This window comes from Cebus imitator, unplaced genomic scaffold (assembly GCF_001604975.1).
Source record: "Cebus imitator isolate Cc_AM_T3 unplaced genomic scaffold, Cebus_imitator-1.0 Scaffold713, whole genome shotgun sequence".
Classification (NCBI taxonomy): Eukaryota; Metazoa; Chordata; class Mammalia; order Primates; family Cebidae; genus Cebus; species Cebus imitator.
Window position 1 is genome coordinate 436742 of NW_016108028.1, and position 18216 is coordinate 454957.

At 43.1% G+C, this 18216-nt stretch overlaps 1 protein-coding gene across 2 annotated transcripts in view; it reads right to left on the reverse strand.

The window, feature by feature from the left end:
* CD80 (CD80 molecule) overlaps positions 1-4628 on the reverse strand; it is a 30416-nt gene extending 25788 nt beyond the window's left edge. Inside the window, exons 1-2 of one of the 2 annotated variants that reach the window (XM_017518908.2) lie at positions 4397-4626; positions 2801-3099 (exon numbers count right to left, since the gene is read on the reverse strand). In XM_017518908.2, coding sequence (XP_017374397.1) covers positions 2801-2900 — 100 coding nt within the window. In that variant the 5' untranslated portion in view covers positions 2901-3099; positions 4397-4626. Of the gene's footprint in view, positions 1-2800; positions 3100-4396 lie in introns of both variants that reach the window. The other variant, XM_017518906.2, reaches the window with a different exon arrangement.
* Between the last annotated feature and the right edge of the window lie 13588 nt (positions 4629-18216).

Genomic DNA, 18216 nt, shown 5'->3' on the forward strand with positions numbered 1-18216 from the left:
CTTCCCTCTGACTCAATTCGTTTCATCAAAGACATCATCAGGTATGGTAAGTTACTGAAAAAACCTCCTGGTAGGTTTTGCACAGTCACTGCGGATACCCTACAAGCCACTCCTTGTTCTTCAGTAACCCTTTTTGTTGTTGTTATATTTAGAGATTTACTACTGAAACTCAAAGTGTATGGTGGAGCTGCATCAGCATCACCTAGGTGCTTCTTAGAAATGCAGAATGTTAGGCACCATCCCAGACCCACCTAAACAGAAACAGCATTTAAAAAACTATATAGATTTTATTTTTTAGAGCGGTTTTAGATTCATAGAAAAACTGAGTGTAAAGTACAGAGGATTTCCATATACCCCCTCCCAATATATTCACAGCTTCCCCCACCATCTACATCCTGCGCCAGAGCAGTACACTTGCTACAACTGATGAATCTACAATAACACATCATCGCCGCCCCAGATCCAGAGTTCACACTAGGGTTCACTCCTGATATTGCAATATTCTATGGGTTGGGACAATTCACAATAACTTATATCTGTCATTACAGTATTAGCAAAATAGATTCACTTCTCTAAAAAAAATTCCCTGTGCCTCAAAACCCCTAGGTGACTGGTATGTGTAATTAAAGTGTGAACAGAGCTGGGGAAGACTACACCACTCCCCTTTGTAAAGCCCTTCCAGCTTCCTGAATAACATGCAGATTCATGACCCTAGCTCACAAGCGCAGTGGGGCCTGGTTCTTTCTCTTGGGCCATTCGCTCCTCTCCTCCTTTTCTAGCTCACTGCCACTCCTTGCTGGCAGGGGAAGACAGCACTTCCTCTGGCAGTGCCTGTGCCCTGCCTTCAAAGCACTTAGCTTTGTTTGCTGGCCACACCTTCACACATTCGAGTGATTATTGGATGACTTTTCCTCTTCCTAGTTATCATTTTTCAAATGATATTGCAAATTTCACAAACACAAGAGCCATGTCCATTTTCCTCACAACTTGTCCCCAGGACCAAGAATGGTCTCTTGCATGCATGGGATGCTCATGTTTGTTGAATTAATAAATGATTAAACCAAAAAGTGAACAGCTGTTGCCCTGACCAGAATTCTTTCTCCATTACCCATCTGCCCCTGTAAAGCCTACCTTCTGTGCTGCAGGCCAGCTTGGTACCCCATTTCCCAGATCTTGGGCTCTTACAATTAGGGGAAAGTAATGCATTGCTTTTTGCTTGTTTTACATGGGTTAGCTTTGCCTTCCCCCAACTAACATAGGCAAACCTCTCTGAGGGCAGGAATCCTAGCCTCAATTTTTACGGCCCACCTGGCGCACCGTCGGTGGTTCATTGACTCAGTCATAGCAGCAGTAAAACCAGGGTGTAGCTGGAGAACAAGGTGCTTTCCTAAACATCTTTATTTAGCTCAAAGATCTCCTTCCATGTACCTCTGACTCTAATTTTCCTGGTACAAGTTCTAAAGTCTGGGTTTTAATTTTTATTTTATGTCTTCTTTTGCTTTTTTATTGTTCTTTCTCTTTCTGGCTCTCTTCCTCCTTGCCCCCCCTAATTTCTGGGAAACCTGTACATATTTCCTTCTAAATATTTTAAACTCCCTTGTACTTCCCAGAAGACTAGTTTGGGAGTGCTCCCCCAACTTCCCAGAAGGAAATTGTAACTGTTGGAAATGTAATATAACTGTCAAATATATACAAAATCTGAGGTGTAAATTGTGAAATGTAAGCCATGGTTCCCTTCATTCTAAAACAATGTAAAATAGCTCTGGACAGAAAATTTTTAAGGACCACTATTGCAGTCAAGTAATCTGTGTGTCCCCAGCTCTCTTCCCTTCCCTCTGCCTCTCTCTCATACCTCTGATGTTTTAGGCAGTACTTAAAGTGAGGAGTTTTTAAGGCCAGGAACCTTAATAGTTGCATCTTTGCAGACTGGCAAACCATGCTGTAGCCCAACCTACTTCTTTATTTTTGGGAAACCAGTAGGTATGCTGCTCACTAAAAAGTAGATCTTTTGTTTTCTGACTTAAAAAAAAACGTCAGAACCATCCTGCCAGCAGGGACAAGCCTCACCCTTCTTGACAGTCCCGAAAGTCCAGCACTCTTAAGATCACCTGAGCAGGAACAAAAGCCTCTAGAAGTCGAATTATTATTTGCAGGACATATATGTAATACCTATGTAGCAGATTAAAAATAACTAAAAATATAATTTTGTGCTAAATCTGATACCACTTAAAGTCAAATGCCAATGTTGATAAAAGATCTCAGAATCCAAAGCAGAACAAATAAAATTAATGTATTAAGAGGAATTTAAGATTAAGAAGATTAACGTCATTAAGAGGAATTGTCCTCAACTACTCTCCTGCCTTCAAATTGGAAAGATCACCATTGTTCAATTTTAGAGGCAGAATACTTCGCTGATTTCTATCATGATAACATAGTTTGGGACTGGACTCTGAGACCAGTACTGGCACATCACAAAATATAAATGAGCATCTCTTATTCATGGACGAGACCATTGTGAATCTCTGGCTGTATGATTTTGTTAAAAATAATACTGCCTCTCTCACCCTTCCTTGAAGGTCTGGGTTCTTGAGTTAACTTGGTTGCTAACTTGCTGTGTGAGGATAGGCAGGTCCTTTAGCCTCTTTGGACCACAGTTTTTTTATCTTTAAAATGTACTGAAAACACCCTGAAGGTTCCTTCCAGCTTATAGGGTAATAGAAGGGAGCAGCTCAGAGAACCCCACCTCCTTTCTCTTAACCCTGTACCAACTGACTCAGTTAAGTTCCTGAAAGTTGCTTACCTTGACAGATGTGAAAAAGAACAAACAGCACCAACAGATGAAAGAACATGAGGTATGGACCCTTGGATGGTGGTGTTCCCTGCCTCTGTGTGTGGCCCATGGCTTCAGATGCTTGGGGTCAAAAGTGAAAGCCAACAATTTGGAGCCAAGTAAGACCAGGGCACTTTCCAGGTACAAAACAGGCAGGGCTGATGATAATCCAATTGCCACACGTAGAGGATTCTCCAGTGAGAAAACACACTGACCAGAGTTTGGATAGTGTTTCCGGGCTTCAAAGATTGTGGATATAGTTTCACAACCTGAAAAAGGAACAAATAAAATTCATCCAGGAAGGAAGATGTGCCTACTGTCAGTTGTAAAACTCCCTAGTTGCCTGTTAAAATTAGTTGGAGATCTTAACCTAAGCAACCTCTAAAGCATGGTGTGACCCTGAGAAAACGCAAGTTGAAATTCTGTGATAGACCCTACCTTGTACTGGTTCCAAGAATCAACCACAGCCCTTCCATGAAAGGGTTTTCTACTTAATGGATGTGGTTAAGACTTTGTTAGAAACACAGAGAACTGTAAGGACCCTCCATATCTGTTAGCCAACCTACAAAAGTTCAAATCCTCTTCTGAACATACCAAGTAGCACAGAGCAGGCAGTAAGGGTGTATTTTGTCCAAGGGAGAACCTAAATTATGAAACAACTTCTTTCTTGACATATTAACATAGGAAAAAAAAGTATCTCAATTCTTTAAACCCTGTGTTCAAATAATATATCATAAAGGGGTGCAAGATTTTAATCAATAGAAAAGTCTATCAGTAAAAAAGGATGGAAAAAAACACACTGCAACCATTACTTACTCAAATTATGTACTCCAGGGCCAGGCGTGGTGGCTCACATCTGTAATCCCAACACTTTGGGAGGCTGAGGTGGGCAAGGCACAGAGCGACAGCGAGACGCTGTCTCAAAAAAAAACGTGTACTCTCATGTGAGACGGCTAGTGATTAATTTTCCAGTAAATACATCAAAATTGAGAAATGAAAATGAACACTGTGCTCCACCGTCATCCCTTCAGGCTGCTAGCAGGACACAGCCCAGTGCTGCTCAGAGAATGCATGAGTGTCGTCTTTGGGGACCACCGTGGAGCTAGTGTTCCAGCCACGCCATATTGTCTTATTAGCCATCATCCATTTTAGGCAGGATTAGTTAAAAGAGACTTATTCGCCAGAATTTTTTTTTCTTGAGATAGAGTCTCTTTCTGTTGCCCAGGCTGGAGTGCCGTGGCGTGACCATATCTCACCACAGCCTCAACCTCCCGAGCTCAAGCAATTTTCCCACTTTCACTAGAATTTCACTGGTTTGAGAAATTCAAATATGGCCCACAAAAATAATATTTGCTACCATCTGGGCCACAATTCTGACTATGATGCTCCAAATGTGTCAGGAAGCCACAGCCTCCTGTGGGAATGAGACCCTGAGTGTTCCTTTGAGGGCAAGCACGGATCCAGGAGGTGGTAATTGTGGTATGTTTGTTAAAAAGCAGTCAGGTTGCTGGTAACTAGTTCTATCAGCTAGTTATCCCATAGTAAAATAACAGTAAATGTACTTACTTGCTGAAGAAAAATTCACTTTTTCTTTAAATCCTTTGATTTCAGGAAGAGGCTCTCTTCTGAGATGTTCTCTTTTTGCAGTCTATAAAACAATGAGAAGTCACTCCGTTTTGCTTTTGGTGATCCGTCAGAGAGGTGACATTTCCCCCTTCTCACTTCCTGTTACTTGACAGAGGATTTGAGTTTGCCCAGAAGTACTTCGTCAGTGCCATGAGTTGGGGATGGTGTTTGAGGAAGCTCCCTCTGCTACTGTCTTCTAACGGGTACTTTTTGTTTGTTTGTTTGTTTTTTAACATTTTATTATTTTTTTTTATTGATTTTAGGTTTTGGGGTACATGTGAAGAACATGCAAGATTGTTGCATAGGTACACACATGGCAGTGTGATTTGCTGCCTTCCTCCCCTTCACCTATATCTGGCATTTCTCCCCATGCTATCTCTCCCCAACTCCCCACCCCCCACTGTCCCTCCCCTATTTCCCCCCAACAGACCCCAGTGTGTAATGCTCCCCTCCCTGTGTCCATGTGTTCTCATTGTTCAACACCCACCTATGAGTGAGAACATGCGGTGTTTGATCTTCTGCTCTTCTATCAGTTTGCTGAGAATGATGGTTTCCAGGTTCATCCATGTCCCTACAAAGGACACAAACTCATCGTTTTTGATGGCTGCATAATATTTCATGGTGTATATGTGCCACATTTTCCCTGTCCAGTCTATCATCGATGGGCATTTGGATTGGTTCCAGGTCTTTGGTATTGTAAACTGTGCTGCAATACTTTTTAGAGGGTGTGGCTAAGGCAAACTACACAGCAGCCTCCCTCACCCCCATGCACAAACTAACAAACATGAAACACCCAAGAGTACCAAGCCTAGTGGAAGAGAAGAAAGGTGCCCGAAAAGAGGGAGGGGTAGCCCGCTAGCCTTGCTGTGTGATGGGAGGCGAGCTTCATGAGCTGGCTGTTTCTGTGCTGGTCTCAAGTTTTGTTTTAGCACCCAGAGTTACTCCTGAGTCCCTGCAGAAATGAGCTGTCGACCTCATATGTAGGGGACACTTCTGGGAGAGTGCTCAGCTCATAAGACCACCCTCAACTGTACTCCCAGCTCTGCATCCCACCATCTTCAGACTGGACTCCTGGCAGCCACACTGGACAGTGAACTCTGATCACCCCAGCCACAGTTGAGTGCACCTCAGGAGGGGTGAGGAGGACTTTAGTCGTGCCCATGACTCCTATTTCCAGCTAGCTTGCCACCCACCCCTGTGCATCCCTTTGTTGTAGGATTCTGGAGCTCCTGTGGGTGAGCAGCTGACCCATCCTGGACCAGTGTACCTGTTTGCACAAGTGGAACCTGACAATACCTTGCATGGGCCTGCAGGATCCACAGTCTGAGTCTGGCCCCACCCAGGGATTCTCTGATGTCTTGGCATTCTTTGGAAGTTCTGCACTCAAGCATGTGCAATCCAGAAATGCAGGGAAGTCGATGCCCATTGAGCTGCTCTTGACCAAAGGGGGTTGGAAGCTGGTGGATAACTGCTTCCTCCTTTGCCTCCCAGGTGAAGAGTTCTGAGACACATTGAATGAGGCTCCCTAGAAAGTCCCCATGGGATCAAGTACCAGTGGCCCCTAACAGTGGTCACCTCTGTGAGGCTTCCTTATACTGGCTGTGCCTCCTTCCTGGGCCTGCATTGCTGGACCCATGTTTCCAAAAAAATCACTTTGCTCAAACCTTTATCTCTAGCTTGGCTTTCTGGAGAATGCAGGCTAAGGCAGCAGGGTTATTCGGTGTGGTGGAAATACGATAGTTTTTCTTCTAAATTAAACGTGTAGAATGGTGAGTCCACTTAGAGAGAAAAGAGAAAATGACAGTAGACACAGTATACAAATATGGCAAACATTGTGAACAGGGCATAGAAGTGTCTGAATATTGACTTAAGGCTATTAGAAAACAAATTTTCCTTGCAAAAATTACAATTTGAGCTGCTAGCCATCCTATATTTTTCAGTGTTATTGAAGACAGAGATCCCTTTAAATAAAAAGCTGACTGGGAAGGATGAAAGCAGAGGCTTCTGGGTGTCCATAGGGTTGGGAGTGAAAATCATCCTAAAGGAAGAGAAGGAAGGAATAAAGGCTTTCTACTTCATGGTTGTGCTTAGCCTCTGATCAACCTGTGGTCTGGCAAACACAGGCCTTCTCTAGAGGGAATATATCCTAAGGCTCAGCTAGTGTTACCTCTAAAAATTGCTAGCAGCATCTGAGACAGATCTTATGCATGAGTGAGTGACAGCTTATACAATGCACTCTGATAGGTCCACTTCTAAAGCATCACTACTACTGGCACCCAACAATGCATACATTTCCTGCCACAGGATGCATTCATTTGGGCGAGGCAGGCTCTTCAAACTAAGGCATCCAGAGAATAACTGGGAATTTTCACAGGGTATGTGGGCACTAATAGTTTTAAGATAATCAATTTTCAGGTTTTCAGTTTCATTATGTATTCTTTCATAAAACTTAATTAACCTGCAGTGAGAACTGGGCCTTCACCTCATGTAAAAAGAAAGGCTTACCTCTCATGCAACCTTACTCTTATGATGATACAATATTCTAGAAAGTTAAAAAAAACTTCAGAATGTCAAAGGGGCTGTTTAAAATATTGATGTTTTAATCTATGTGGCTTCCTTAAATTGAGACAATATAAGCCCAAGATAGGGCCTTGTGTCCCTCCAAAGTCTTGTATATATTACCATTAAGTAGAAACATGGCTTTAGAAATACGTGTATCGCTGGGTGAGTGGCTCACACCTGTAATCCTAGCACTTTGGGAGGCCAGGCCAGGTGGATCACCCGAGGTCAAGGGTTCAAGACCAGCCTGGCCAACATGGCGAAACCTCGTCTCTACTAAAAATACAAAAATTAGGCGGGTGAGGTGGCCAGAGCCTTTAATCCCAGCCACTCAGGAGGCTGAAGCATGAGAATCGCTTGAACCTGGGAAGCAGAGGATGCGGTGAGCCAAGATCAGGCCATTGCACTCCAGCCTGGGCGACAGAGCAAGACTCTGTCTCAAAAAAAAAGAAAAGAAAAAAGAAATAGATGTATTGTAGTGGGGTGGCAGGAGTGGTGGAAGCTTTTATTTAATAAACTTGATTCTACTTCCTATGTGTCATCAATGATGCCATCCTTCCCACACCAGCCAGAAAGACAGCAAAGTGTGTGGGTGAGAAATACTGACTGCAGCAGTGGCTTCCTTCATCTTAGCAACGAGTTTGTGTCAGGGTTTAGTGGATACTGCCCTGTTTACCTTAGATTTGGAATACTCAAGCTTTGGAAATCATGCAGACAGGACTTGCTATGAAAGGACTCCACTGCACTGTCACCCTCTGTTTTAGCAGAAGGGGCCTAGCGAGCACCCTCCTTCACCTGTGTCTTGTTCTGATCTCAGATGCACATTTTGAATAATTGCAGGGAATATGGATGAGACAATTTCTGCCTTACCTTTGGTAGGTCAACATTACATTTTCAAGTAAAGGGAACATAGATTAGAGGTAAGTTCCTGCTTTCTATTTTCTTGAACGTTTATTCAGATCTTAGAAGAAATGTTTTCACTGATTTTTGTCACTTCTACTTGATACATTATTACAATGCACTGGAAGTGATATTTTTCCCAAGTATTTAAAGTAATACAAAGTTACAGATGTCAACCTAAAATGAGCAAAGAAATACAGTTTTAGAAATTTCTTTTTTCTTCTTTTTTTTTTTTTTTGAGACAGTCCTGCTCTGTCGCCCAGGCTGGAGTGCAGTGGTGCGATCTCAGCTCACTGCAACCTCCGCCTCCTGGGTTCTAACGATTCTTCTGCCTCAGCCTCCTGGTAGCTAGGATTACAGGAGTGTGCCACCACCCCCAGCTAATTTTTGTATTTTGTTTTTCTGTTTGTTGTTTTTTGTTTTGAGACAGCGTCTCACTCCGTCACCCGGGCTGGAGTGCAGTGGCATAATCTCAGTTCACTGCAACCTCCACCTCTGAGGTTCAAGGGATTCTTCTGCCTCAGCCTCCTGAGTAGCTGGGATTACTATGCCACCATGCCCACCTAAATTTTGTATTTTTAGTAGAGATGGGGTTTCATCATGTTGGTCAGGTTGATCTTGAACTCATGACCTTGTGATCCGTCTGCCCTGGCCTCCTAAAGTGCTGGGATTACAGGTGTGATCCACTGCACCCGCAGCCAGCCTAATTTTGTATTTTTAGTAGAGATGGTGTTTCACCATGTTGGCCAGGCTGGTCTTGAATTCCTGACCTCATGTTCTGCCTGCCTCGGCCTCCCAAAGTGTCGGGATTACAGGCGTGCGCCACTGAGCCCAGCTGAGTTTTAGAAACTTCACAAGGGAGTATATGAATAAAAATTTTGACAGTTATAGACACTCTCAAATTTTAAGAATCCCAGCGAAATTCTAACCAGCTTTGGAGAAAGACATGTTAAATAACTTTGCCATTAGCATCTTGATGTCACTTAATCAGGGTCTGGAAGACAGGACCATCAGTCAGGTGCTTTACAGCATTTCCTGCATTCTGATTGTAAAATTCAGAAGCCTTTCTTCCAGGATTATGCACTAATGGAACAGTTTTTAATCCCTAGGAACATGACATATGGACCACAGATTTCTAAAGTAAATTTCTGGACACTGGAGGTGGTGATGGATGAAGAAGGGCAAAGGAAGCCAAGCCTGAGTACCTATATTGCTGGAAAATAAAACAAAACAAAACCAAGTGAAAGATTTAAAAGGAGTCCAGGCGCAGTGGCTCCTGCCTGTAATCTCAGCACTTTGGGGGTCCAAGGCAGGAGGATCACTTGAGGCCAGGAGTTCAAGGCCAGCCTTTCCAACATGGTGAAACTCCATCTCTACAAAAAAATACAAAAAAAAATTAGCTGGGCGTGGTGGTACACACCTGTAATCCCATCTGCTCCAAAGGCGGAGACATGAGAATCGCTTAAACTTGGGAAGCAGAGGTTGCAGTGAGCTGAGATCACACCACTGCACTCCAGCCTGGGTGACAGAGCAAGACTATCTCAAAAAAAAAAAACTTTAAATGAGTTTGTTTCAAGTTCTGAGGAGCAGGCCCAGGGTTGGAAAAGAATAGAGCAGGAATTACTGCACCTCCAGTAAATTCTTCATTGCCACTTACTTTTTAATCCATCCCTGGTTTTACTGTAATAAAGGTGAAAGAAATTCTTTTAAAATTTTTTATGTGAGGGGTGGTGGAAAAAAAATTTTTTTAATAAAAATAAAATTTTTTTATGTGAAAAATTAAAAGGATAAATTTATGAAAGTTTATTTTTATAATTCTAGGATGAGCAAGACACAAAACTTGGAAGCCACAAAGAAAGAAAAGATATACAGATTTGAGTTCATAAAAATTAAAAATATTTGTACAATGATAGACACCATAAATGAAATGAAAAGACAAAAACAGACTGTAGAGGACCTGACAGAAAGAGATGACAAGAGGGAGATGCAGCTTTATCACTCAGGGAGCACACGTGGTGCAGGATCTGATGCAACACCGTAGGGGAAGCCTGGCCCTTTGCTTTACCCCTGAGCAGGATGATCTCTGTGGAAACGAAGGTTCCATCTTCCCACTCTTGACCTCAGAGCTGCTTCACCTCTAATCCTGAGAAAGCTGGCCTGAGCTCGACCTTCCTACCCTACCTTCCAGCACCCGCAGGGAGGGCTGGGCTGGCCTCAGAATTCCTGTAAGTGCTGCTATTTGCATGTGCCTACTCAGGGCCCACTGTGCTGGGACAGCCTGGCTGCTGAGAAAATCCCTTTCCCCCAGTGGGCTTGTTATTGCATAGACAAAAATTTTCAGGGGAGTTTTTTCATGACCCTTTTTCATGACCCTTCTGTGGAATTTAGAAATTCATTTTGAGATGCGGCTGCAGTCTCGGCAGTGAGGTCCTAGGTCTGCACCACTCATTTGGCACCAATCTAAACCCTTCCTGCCCCCGCCCCCCAGAATTTATTTAGTGTCTTCTATGTGCCAATCACTGGAGAAGCAAAATGGCTTGATCAGGAGAGATAAGGACAACGTAGACCGATCCTAAGAAAAAGAAACAATAGCAGAAAAAGAGCAGGGCAGCTAGCCGAATTTAAGTCTGCTGTGTGGCGAAAACGCCAACAAAATATTGTGAGATATGAGTGGCAATATGACATACCATGACCAGGAGTTACCTTTGTGGATTCTCTACATGAACCCAGATCCTTATTGAAATAATACATCCAGTTTCAACCTACATGTAGAAAATGGAGAGGATCCAGCGGAAAGTAACAAACAATAACAAAAAGGATGCTAAACCAGGCTGCTCAGAGAACAGAGGAATGGGGAGCCCAGATGTTTTAGACTGGCCAAGTCATTTTGAGGCATCTGGTAATGATCCTCCCTGGCTTTGAGGTGTGCCTGTTTCTTTGTTTTGAGCTAGTCATGGACATAAATGCCCTCTACTTCTGTAAGTGATCAAACTGGAGAAAATAATCTAAATGTAAACAGGAGAAATTTTGATTGCGTTTAAGGAAGAATTTTTTGTGTGTTGAAACCGGAAAAGCTGACTTTCAAAGAAGGTTGCAAAATTTTATTGCCTGGTGCTTTGAGATAAACCCTGTGCTGGGAAAACAGAGGCTTCTCCGCTTGAGAGTAAGGGACTATGGTGGAATCCTGACCGGTCCACCATTCTAGGATCTGAGGTGTTAAATGTCACTATCCCTCACTGCCACTCCCCTGCCCTGCCACACTGTCCACCAGAACCACTAATGAATTTACAAATGTCACCCTCTTCAGTTTTCTATGTCATTTTTTCTGTCCCCTAAGAAATAGTCAGAAACCAAGGACCAGGCAATAGGAGGAGCCAGAGATAATCCGTGCTTTCAAAGTGGGCCACCGTGGCTTGAATGATTAGAGTTGAAGGGTCATGGAGACAGTCTCTTCCTCCTCCCTCCCTCCTCCCCAGCTCTACCCCCTATTTCTTCCTTTTTGCATATTTTTCTGAAAAGTGACTCAGACAATTGCCATTTGTTTTATATTACGTCGGTTCACAATGTAAAAGGTCATGGTTTCCAGGTTTCGGAAAAGGAATTTGATTCTGTTCCTAAAATTAAAGAGAAATTGCAAGTCTTGAATGTAAAGGGGAAGTTCCCCTTTACTAACTCTTTCTAGAAGGGTCAGCATTTAAAACTTAACCTGCGGCCGGGTGCTGTGGCTCATGCCCGTAATCCTAGCACTTTGGAAGGCCAAGGAGAGCGGATTGCTTGAGGTCAGGTGTTCTAGCCTGGCCTGGAACATGGTGGAACCCTGTCTCTACTATACAAAAATAAGCTGGGTATGGTGGCGGGCACCTGTAATCCCAGCTATTCGGGAGGCTGAGGCATGAGAATCACTTGAACCTGGGAGGTGGAGGTTGCAGTGAGCTGAGATCACACCATTGCACTCCAGCCTGGGTGACAGAGTGAGACTTTGTCTCAAAACAAAAACAAAAAACCCAAAACCAAAAACTTCACCTTGCATGGATATTTAGCTATTATTTGAATACTAGAAAGAATCTGACCACTTGAAGGCTCTGCAGAAGGGCCTGATTTAAACAAGCACCACATAATGAAGAACAGGATTTTAAGGAGTGAAGATCCTTAATAGCACTCTCAGGTTGAATCTCTCCTGAGCCTTGAACTGATTTCTCCAGTGGCCACTAGTAGAAGTTGAGTGACTCTTCCAGTGGCCCCAGACACAACTAGGAAATGTGCCTAAACTGGCTGCCATTTTGAAACCTTTTGGTGTGCTTTGTTTAGATGCCCCGCCCTAAACTTCAGGAGTTCCCTCCAGAGAGTAATTTTAGAAATGAATGCCAGAGACCATGGGATGAGGGACTGTTACCTCATCAGAGGGAGAAGGAGCTAGCTGGAGAAACAAGAGCAACGAAATGTCCCCTGACTAGATTTGACTTTACCCCTTGTCTCAAGGATTCTTCTAGAAATAGAAATGAGAGTAGATTCATGTATGTTTGCCCCGGTTGACCCCAGTGGAGGGATAGTGGGGTAGAGACTGCATGAAGGAAAGATAACTTCAGTAAGGCTCCCAAACTTTTGGTTTAAGAAGCAGTCACTTTTTATTTCCTGGAAGCTGTATTTTCACCTACTGAGAGTTTAGCAGGAAGTGAAGTCCCCTTAGTATGGGACCGTGGGCAGGAGCATTGATGTTTCATTGCAAACCCTGGAAGCAGAACTTGGGACTTAGCTGGCCACTGAGCTTCTCTTCCTGTGGGAAATCCCAGCAAAACCAGGAGAAAGGGAACAATAGAAGTCATCTGCTAGGAAATGCACCAAAGAAGATTTGAAAACTACTGGTGGATCTCCAGAGCAAAGGCTGGGAAGTCCTGACCTACAGGGGCAGCCTACTGCATTGTGGGGAGGAGTGAATGGCAGCCACATGGATTTGTGGATTTCCCTCGGGTCTCTTTCTGCTCCGAAGGGAAGGGTAGAAGCTACTCCTAGGTTTTTAAAACACCAGTTTGTATCCCCTTATCTCTTCTGCTCCTGTCCATACAGTCTCCCATCTCCACTTCTTGCTATATTTGATTACTGCCTAGTTGTTAGAATTACAGTGCATATCTTAGATTTTTCTTTAAATACAACTTTTAGACTGTCATCACGAAGAGGCTTGGCTGGGTGCTGTGGCTCACGCCTGTAATCCCAGCACTTTGGGAGGCCGAGGCAGGCGGATCACGAGGTCAGGAGATGGAGACTATCCTGGCTAACACAGTAACACTCCATCTCTACTAAAATACAAAAAAATTAATTGGTTGTGGTGGCACGTATCTGTAATCCCAGCTACTGGGGAGGCTGAGGCAGGAGAATTGCTTAAGCCCTGGAGGCAGAGGTTGCAGTGAGCCAAGATGGCGCCACTGCACTCCAGCGTGGCAACAGAGCAAGACTCCATCTCAAAAAAAAAAAAAAAAGGCTTAAGCCTCTTTGGGGACGGGATATAGAATATTTATTTATTTATTTAGAGACAGGGTCTCACTCTGTCACCAGGCTGCTGTGCAGTTGTGTGACCCTAGCTCATTGTAACCTTGAACTCTCAGGCGCAAGCAGTCCTCCTGCCCCAGCCTCCCCAGTAGCTGGGACTACAGGTGTGCACCACCACACTTGGATACTTTTATTTATTTATTTTTTTGTGGAGACATGGTCTCACTTTATTGCACAGGCTGGTCTTGAACTCCTGGACTCAAGTGATCTTCCTACCTCTGCCTCCCAACATACTTGGTTTGTAGGCATGAGCCACTAAGCCCAGCAAATATTTTTTTAAAAACCAGGCTCAGGAGGTTCTTTTTTTTTTTTTTTCCTCACTGCAACCTCTGCATCCCAGGTTCAAGCAATTATCTGGCCTCAGTCTCCTGAGTAGCTAGGATTATAGGTATGTACCACCACACCCGGCTAATTTTTGTATTTTTAGTAGAGATGGGGTTTCGCCATGTTGGCCAGGCTGGTCTCGAACTCCTGACCTCATGATCTGCCCACCTTGGCCTACCAAAGTGGTAGGATTACAGGTATGAGCCACCACACCCAGCCAAGGTTCATATATTAATGAAATAGATGTTTAATCTATCATGTCATTTCAATTTTTTTCTAAGTGTGACAGTAGAGGGAATGGAAGAAGTCCTGGCTGGGAGTTCAGAGGGCATGGACTCCAGGCCCACTTCTCTCCATGTGTGAAACTTAAGTTGAGTGACTCCTCCAGTGGCCCCAGACACAACTAGGAAATGTGCCTAAACTGGCTGCCATTTTGAAATCTTTGGTTTATATAACTATAAACTCAACTGTCTTCACTGGCCTCTGCTTCCTCCCTAGAGTTATTGTCGGCTGGGCATGGTGGCTCACGGGCATGGTGGCAGGTGCCTGTAATCCCAGCTACTCAGGAGGCTGAGGCAGGAGAATTGCTTGAACCTGGGAGCAGGAGGTTGTGGTGAGCCAGGATCATGCCATTGCACTCCAGCCTGGGTGACAAAGCCAGACTCCGTCTCAAAAAAAAGAAAAGAAAATTATTGTCAACTGAAGATTTATTTTGCATAAAGGGCTACAGACGGCAGGTGGCCATTCTCAGTCTGAGAAGTGTAGTCTTCCAGCCAGAAGCCAAAAAGTGGCACTTTGAGGGAAAGGCAAAGGGAACAGGAATATATGCTGAGCAGGGCGGCCAAATACACATATTTATTTATTTGTTTATTGAGACAAGGTCTCACTCTGTCACCCAGGCTGGAGTGCAGTGGCACAATCTCAGCTCACTGCAACCTCCACCTCCCAAGTTCAAACTATTCTCATGCCTCAGCCTCCCAAGTAGCTGGGATTACAGAAATACACATATTTAATAAGTGATAGGAGGAGTTATGATTATTTATGAAAGGATAAACATGTGCATGTGCAAGAGAGCTTCACACCCCTTCAAGGGTCCCTTGCACACACACACACAAAAGGCAGCATTAGCATGATCTGAGGGTGGAGTTCTCAGCCCTCTGAAGTTAAAAGGTGAAGCAGAGGACACAAAACCCCTCACTCACTCTTCTGTAGATTGGCCAGAACCAATCTGTGATTGGTGGTCTCTTATCAGGACAGAATGATAGTTAGTTGTGTCAAAACTGCAAAAGGAAGGGGCAGCAGCCATGTGGTTGGTTGGAATCACGAGTGGACTCTGAGCATGTCTTCCTTGATGAGCTGATCTTCTGCATGCCGGCTCTAAACACCCTGACTGAGCTGATAAACATTAACTCTCTTAATTTGCCAACCGTATACCCTGAACATTCTCCCTTTCCATACTTCTAAGTGCCATGATACTCTACAGCATCTCCTCTCCTCATGTGATTTTTGCCCTACCTCTGTAGCTACAAGAAGCACCAAGCATGTGCTTGGCTGGCACATTTTATTTATTTATTTATTTATTTGTTTTTATTCTTTTGAGTTGGAGTTTTGATCTTGTCACCCAAGCTGGAGGGCAGTGGTGTGATTTTGGCTCACTGCAACCTCTGCCTCCTGGGTTCAAGCAATTCTCCTGCCTCAGCCTCCCAAGTAGCTGGGGTTACAGGCAGCCACCACTACACCCAGCTAATTTTTGTATTTTTAGTAGAGACGGGGCTTCACCATGTTGGCCAGGCTGGTCTTCAACTCCTGACCTCAGGTCATCTGCCTGCCTTAGCCTCCCAAGGTGCTGGGATTACAGGTGTGAGCCACGATGCCCGGCTGGCTGGCACATTTTAGATGCTGTATTAGTCAAGGTTTTTCTGAGAAACAGAACCAATAGGATGGGGACACACACACACACACACACACACACACACACATGCAGACAGACAGTTTATTTTAAGGAATTGGCTTATGGAATTGTAGAGGCTGGCAGGTTTGAAAACTCCAGGGCCAGCAGGCTGAAGACCCAGGGAAGAGTAGCAACTTGAATATAAAGGCTGTATGCTGACAGAATTACCTCTTCCTTAGGGGAGGTATGTCTTTCTTCTATTAAGGCCTTCATCTGATTGGAATGAGGTCATCCACATTAGGGAGAGTAATCTCCTTTAATCAAAGTCTACTGATTTAGATGTGAATTTCATCTTAAAGTATACCTGTACAGAAACATCTAGAACAATGTTTGACCAAATATCTGGGTACTGTGGCCTAGCCAAGTTGACAAAATTAACTGTCACAGATGCTCACTAAATCTTGAACTGAATTGATAACACAGGATATGTGAGCAGCTACTTTTGGTTTCCTATTTCTCCTGTACTAGCTTTCTTCTGTTTTCTTCATTTTCCCCCATTTAAATTCATTTTAACAAATATATACAGAGGTCCTATCCTGTGGTATGTTTTTCTGTAAACTTTTCTGCTATTTTGTGTCTGCTAGTGAGTCCAAGAGGCCCTGCCTATTAACCATTTCCTGGTTAACAGGAAACTCCCTTTTCTTTTTTTTTTTTCCTCTCATTATTTAACTAGGCAGTCATGTATGTATAATCACATATTCAGGCCCAAAAAGTGGCAAAGAGTTAATTTCTGTTTTTTGATTCTGTGCTCCTGTTTGCCTTCTGTTGAAGGAGTTTTAATCACAGTGTGGTAGGAGAGGAACTAACCACCAGGGTCTTAAGACTTTTTTGTATCAAACTAAAAGGGAGTTTATTCTAAAAGCGTGACCTTATCTGAATATTTGGAATCAATTACGGTCATAATACTATTGCAAATGAGAGAGACGTGCTTATAATGTGAAACTAAGTAGTTTTATTTAAAGGATATAAAGTTGCATATACAAAATGATTCCATTTTTGTTCAAAAAGCACGCACATAAAGGAAGACACATCATAGGCATCTTCATTACTCACTGATACACAATCAATTGCTATGTTGAGGCTCTTGCTGAGAAACAAACTTGTAGGACTTGGATCTGATCTCTAAGATACTTCAGACACTTCATTTATAAGGTAGGAACAATGGTGCTGTTCTTAACAGATTTGTCACTTACAAGAATGATCTTTATATATTCTTCAGACGTTAAACACCTGCTGTGTAAGTATATGCTAGGCCCTAGCAGCCCCTGCTCTTCTAGAGCACCCAAGTCATCTCATTTTTAGGCTTCTAACATATTTTTTAAATTACAAAAAATGGTGTTTATATGTTTTCTTAAATCACTTTATTGAGGTATGACTGACATACAAAAAGCTGTACATATTTAGTGCATACAACTTGATGAGTTTGAAGATAAGTACAGTAACTTTTTAATTATAAAAGTAATGTATAATTGTCAAAATGTTGGGAAAGCTATTAGGAATTTCTCCTAAAAGAAATACCCACACACATTTACAAATATAAATGTTTCTGGATGTTCTGCATAAAAGTGTTCCCAATGGCAGAAAATTGGAAATATCCTCAATATCCATCTACAGAGGAGTATTCGTTTCCTTCCCCTAAATTGTGACATAACTATTTATGGAAAAACTACGGAGCTGCTTAAAACCATGAGGTAGACATAGACATGCTCACATGGGAAGCGCTTAAAGACACTTAACTGAAAAAATAAAATAAAATTTTAGGCTGGGTGCAGTGGCTTACGCTTGTAATCTCAGCATATTGTGAGAACAAGGTGGGTGGATCACCTGAGGTCAGAAGTTCAAGACCAGCCTGGCCAAGATAGCAAAATTCTGTCTCTGTTAAAAATACAAAAATTAGCCAGGCTTGGTGGCGCAGGCCTGTAGTCCCAGCTACTTAGGAAGCTGGGGCAGGAGAATCGCTTGAACCCTGGAGGCCAAGATTGCACCACTGCACTCCAGAGTGGGTAGAGAGCAAGACTCCATCTCAAAACAAACAAGCAAGCAAACAAAAATTAAAAAGATTTAAAAAGATGAATATATATAGCCTTATTTATGTTCGTGAAAAAAGCTCTGTGTGTGCATGTGCACAAACGCACATGTATGTATGTAAAATGGCTAGGAGGATATACATCAATTGTCAATGATTACAGTTATCTCTGAGGGGGGGGATGGAACAGTTGTCAGGGAATAGGAAGAGAGGTAAAGGGAAACCTAATTTTTACAATAAGAATTTTTGTATATTATGTGTATAATGAAATGTTAGAAAACATAGACAAAATAGAAACCATTCACAGTTCATGATTCAGGTTCCAAAATACCATTTTTGGAAAGGCAGATTTGAGGACTGTTCTCCAGTCTCCTGGCTGGGCTGCCTTGTGAATACACCCTTTCTCTAGTGCAAAACTCGTGGGCCTAGTGATTGGTATATTGTGTGAAGGCAAAT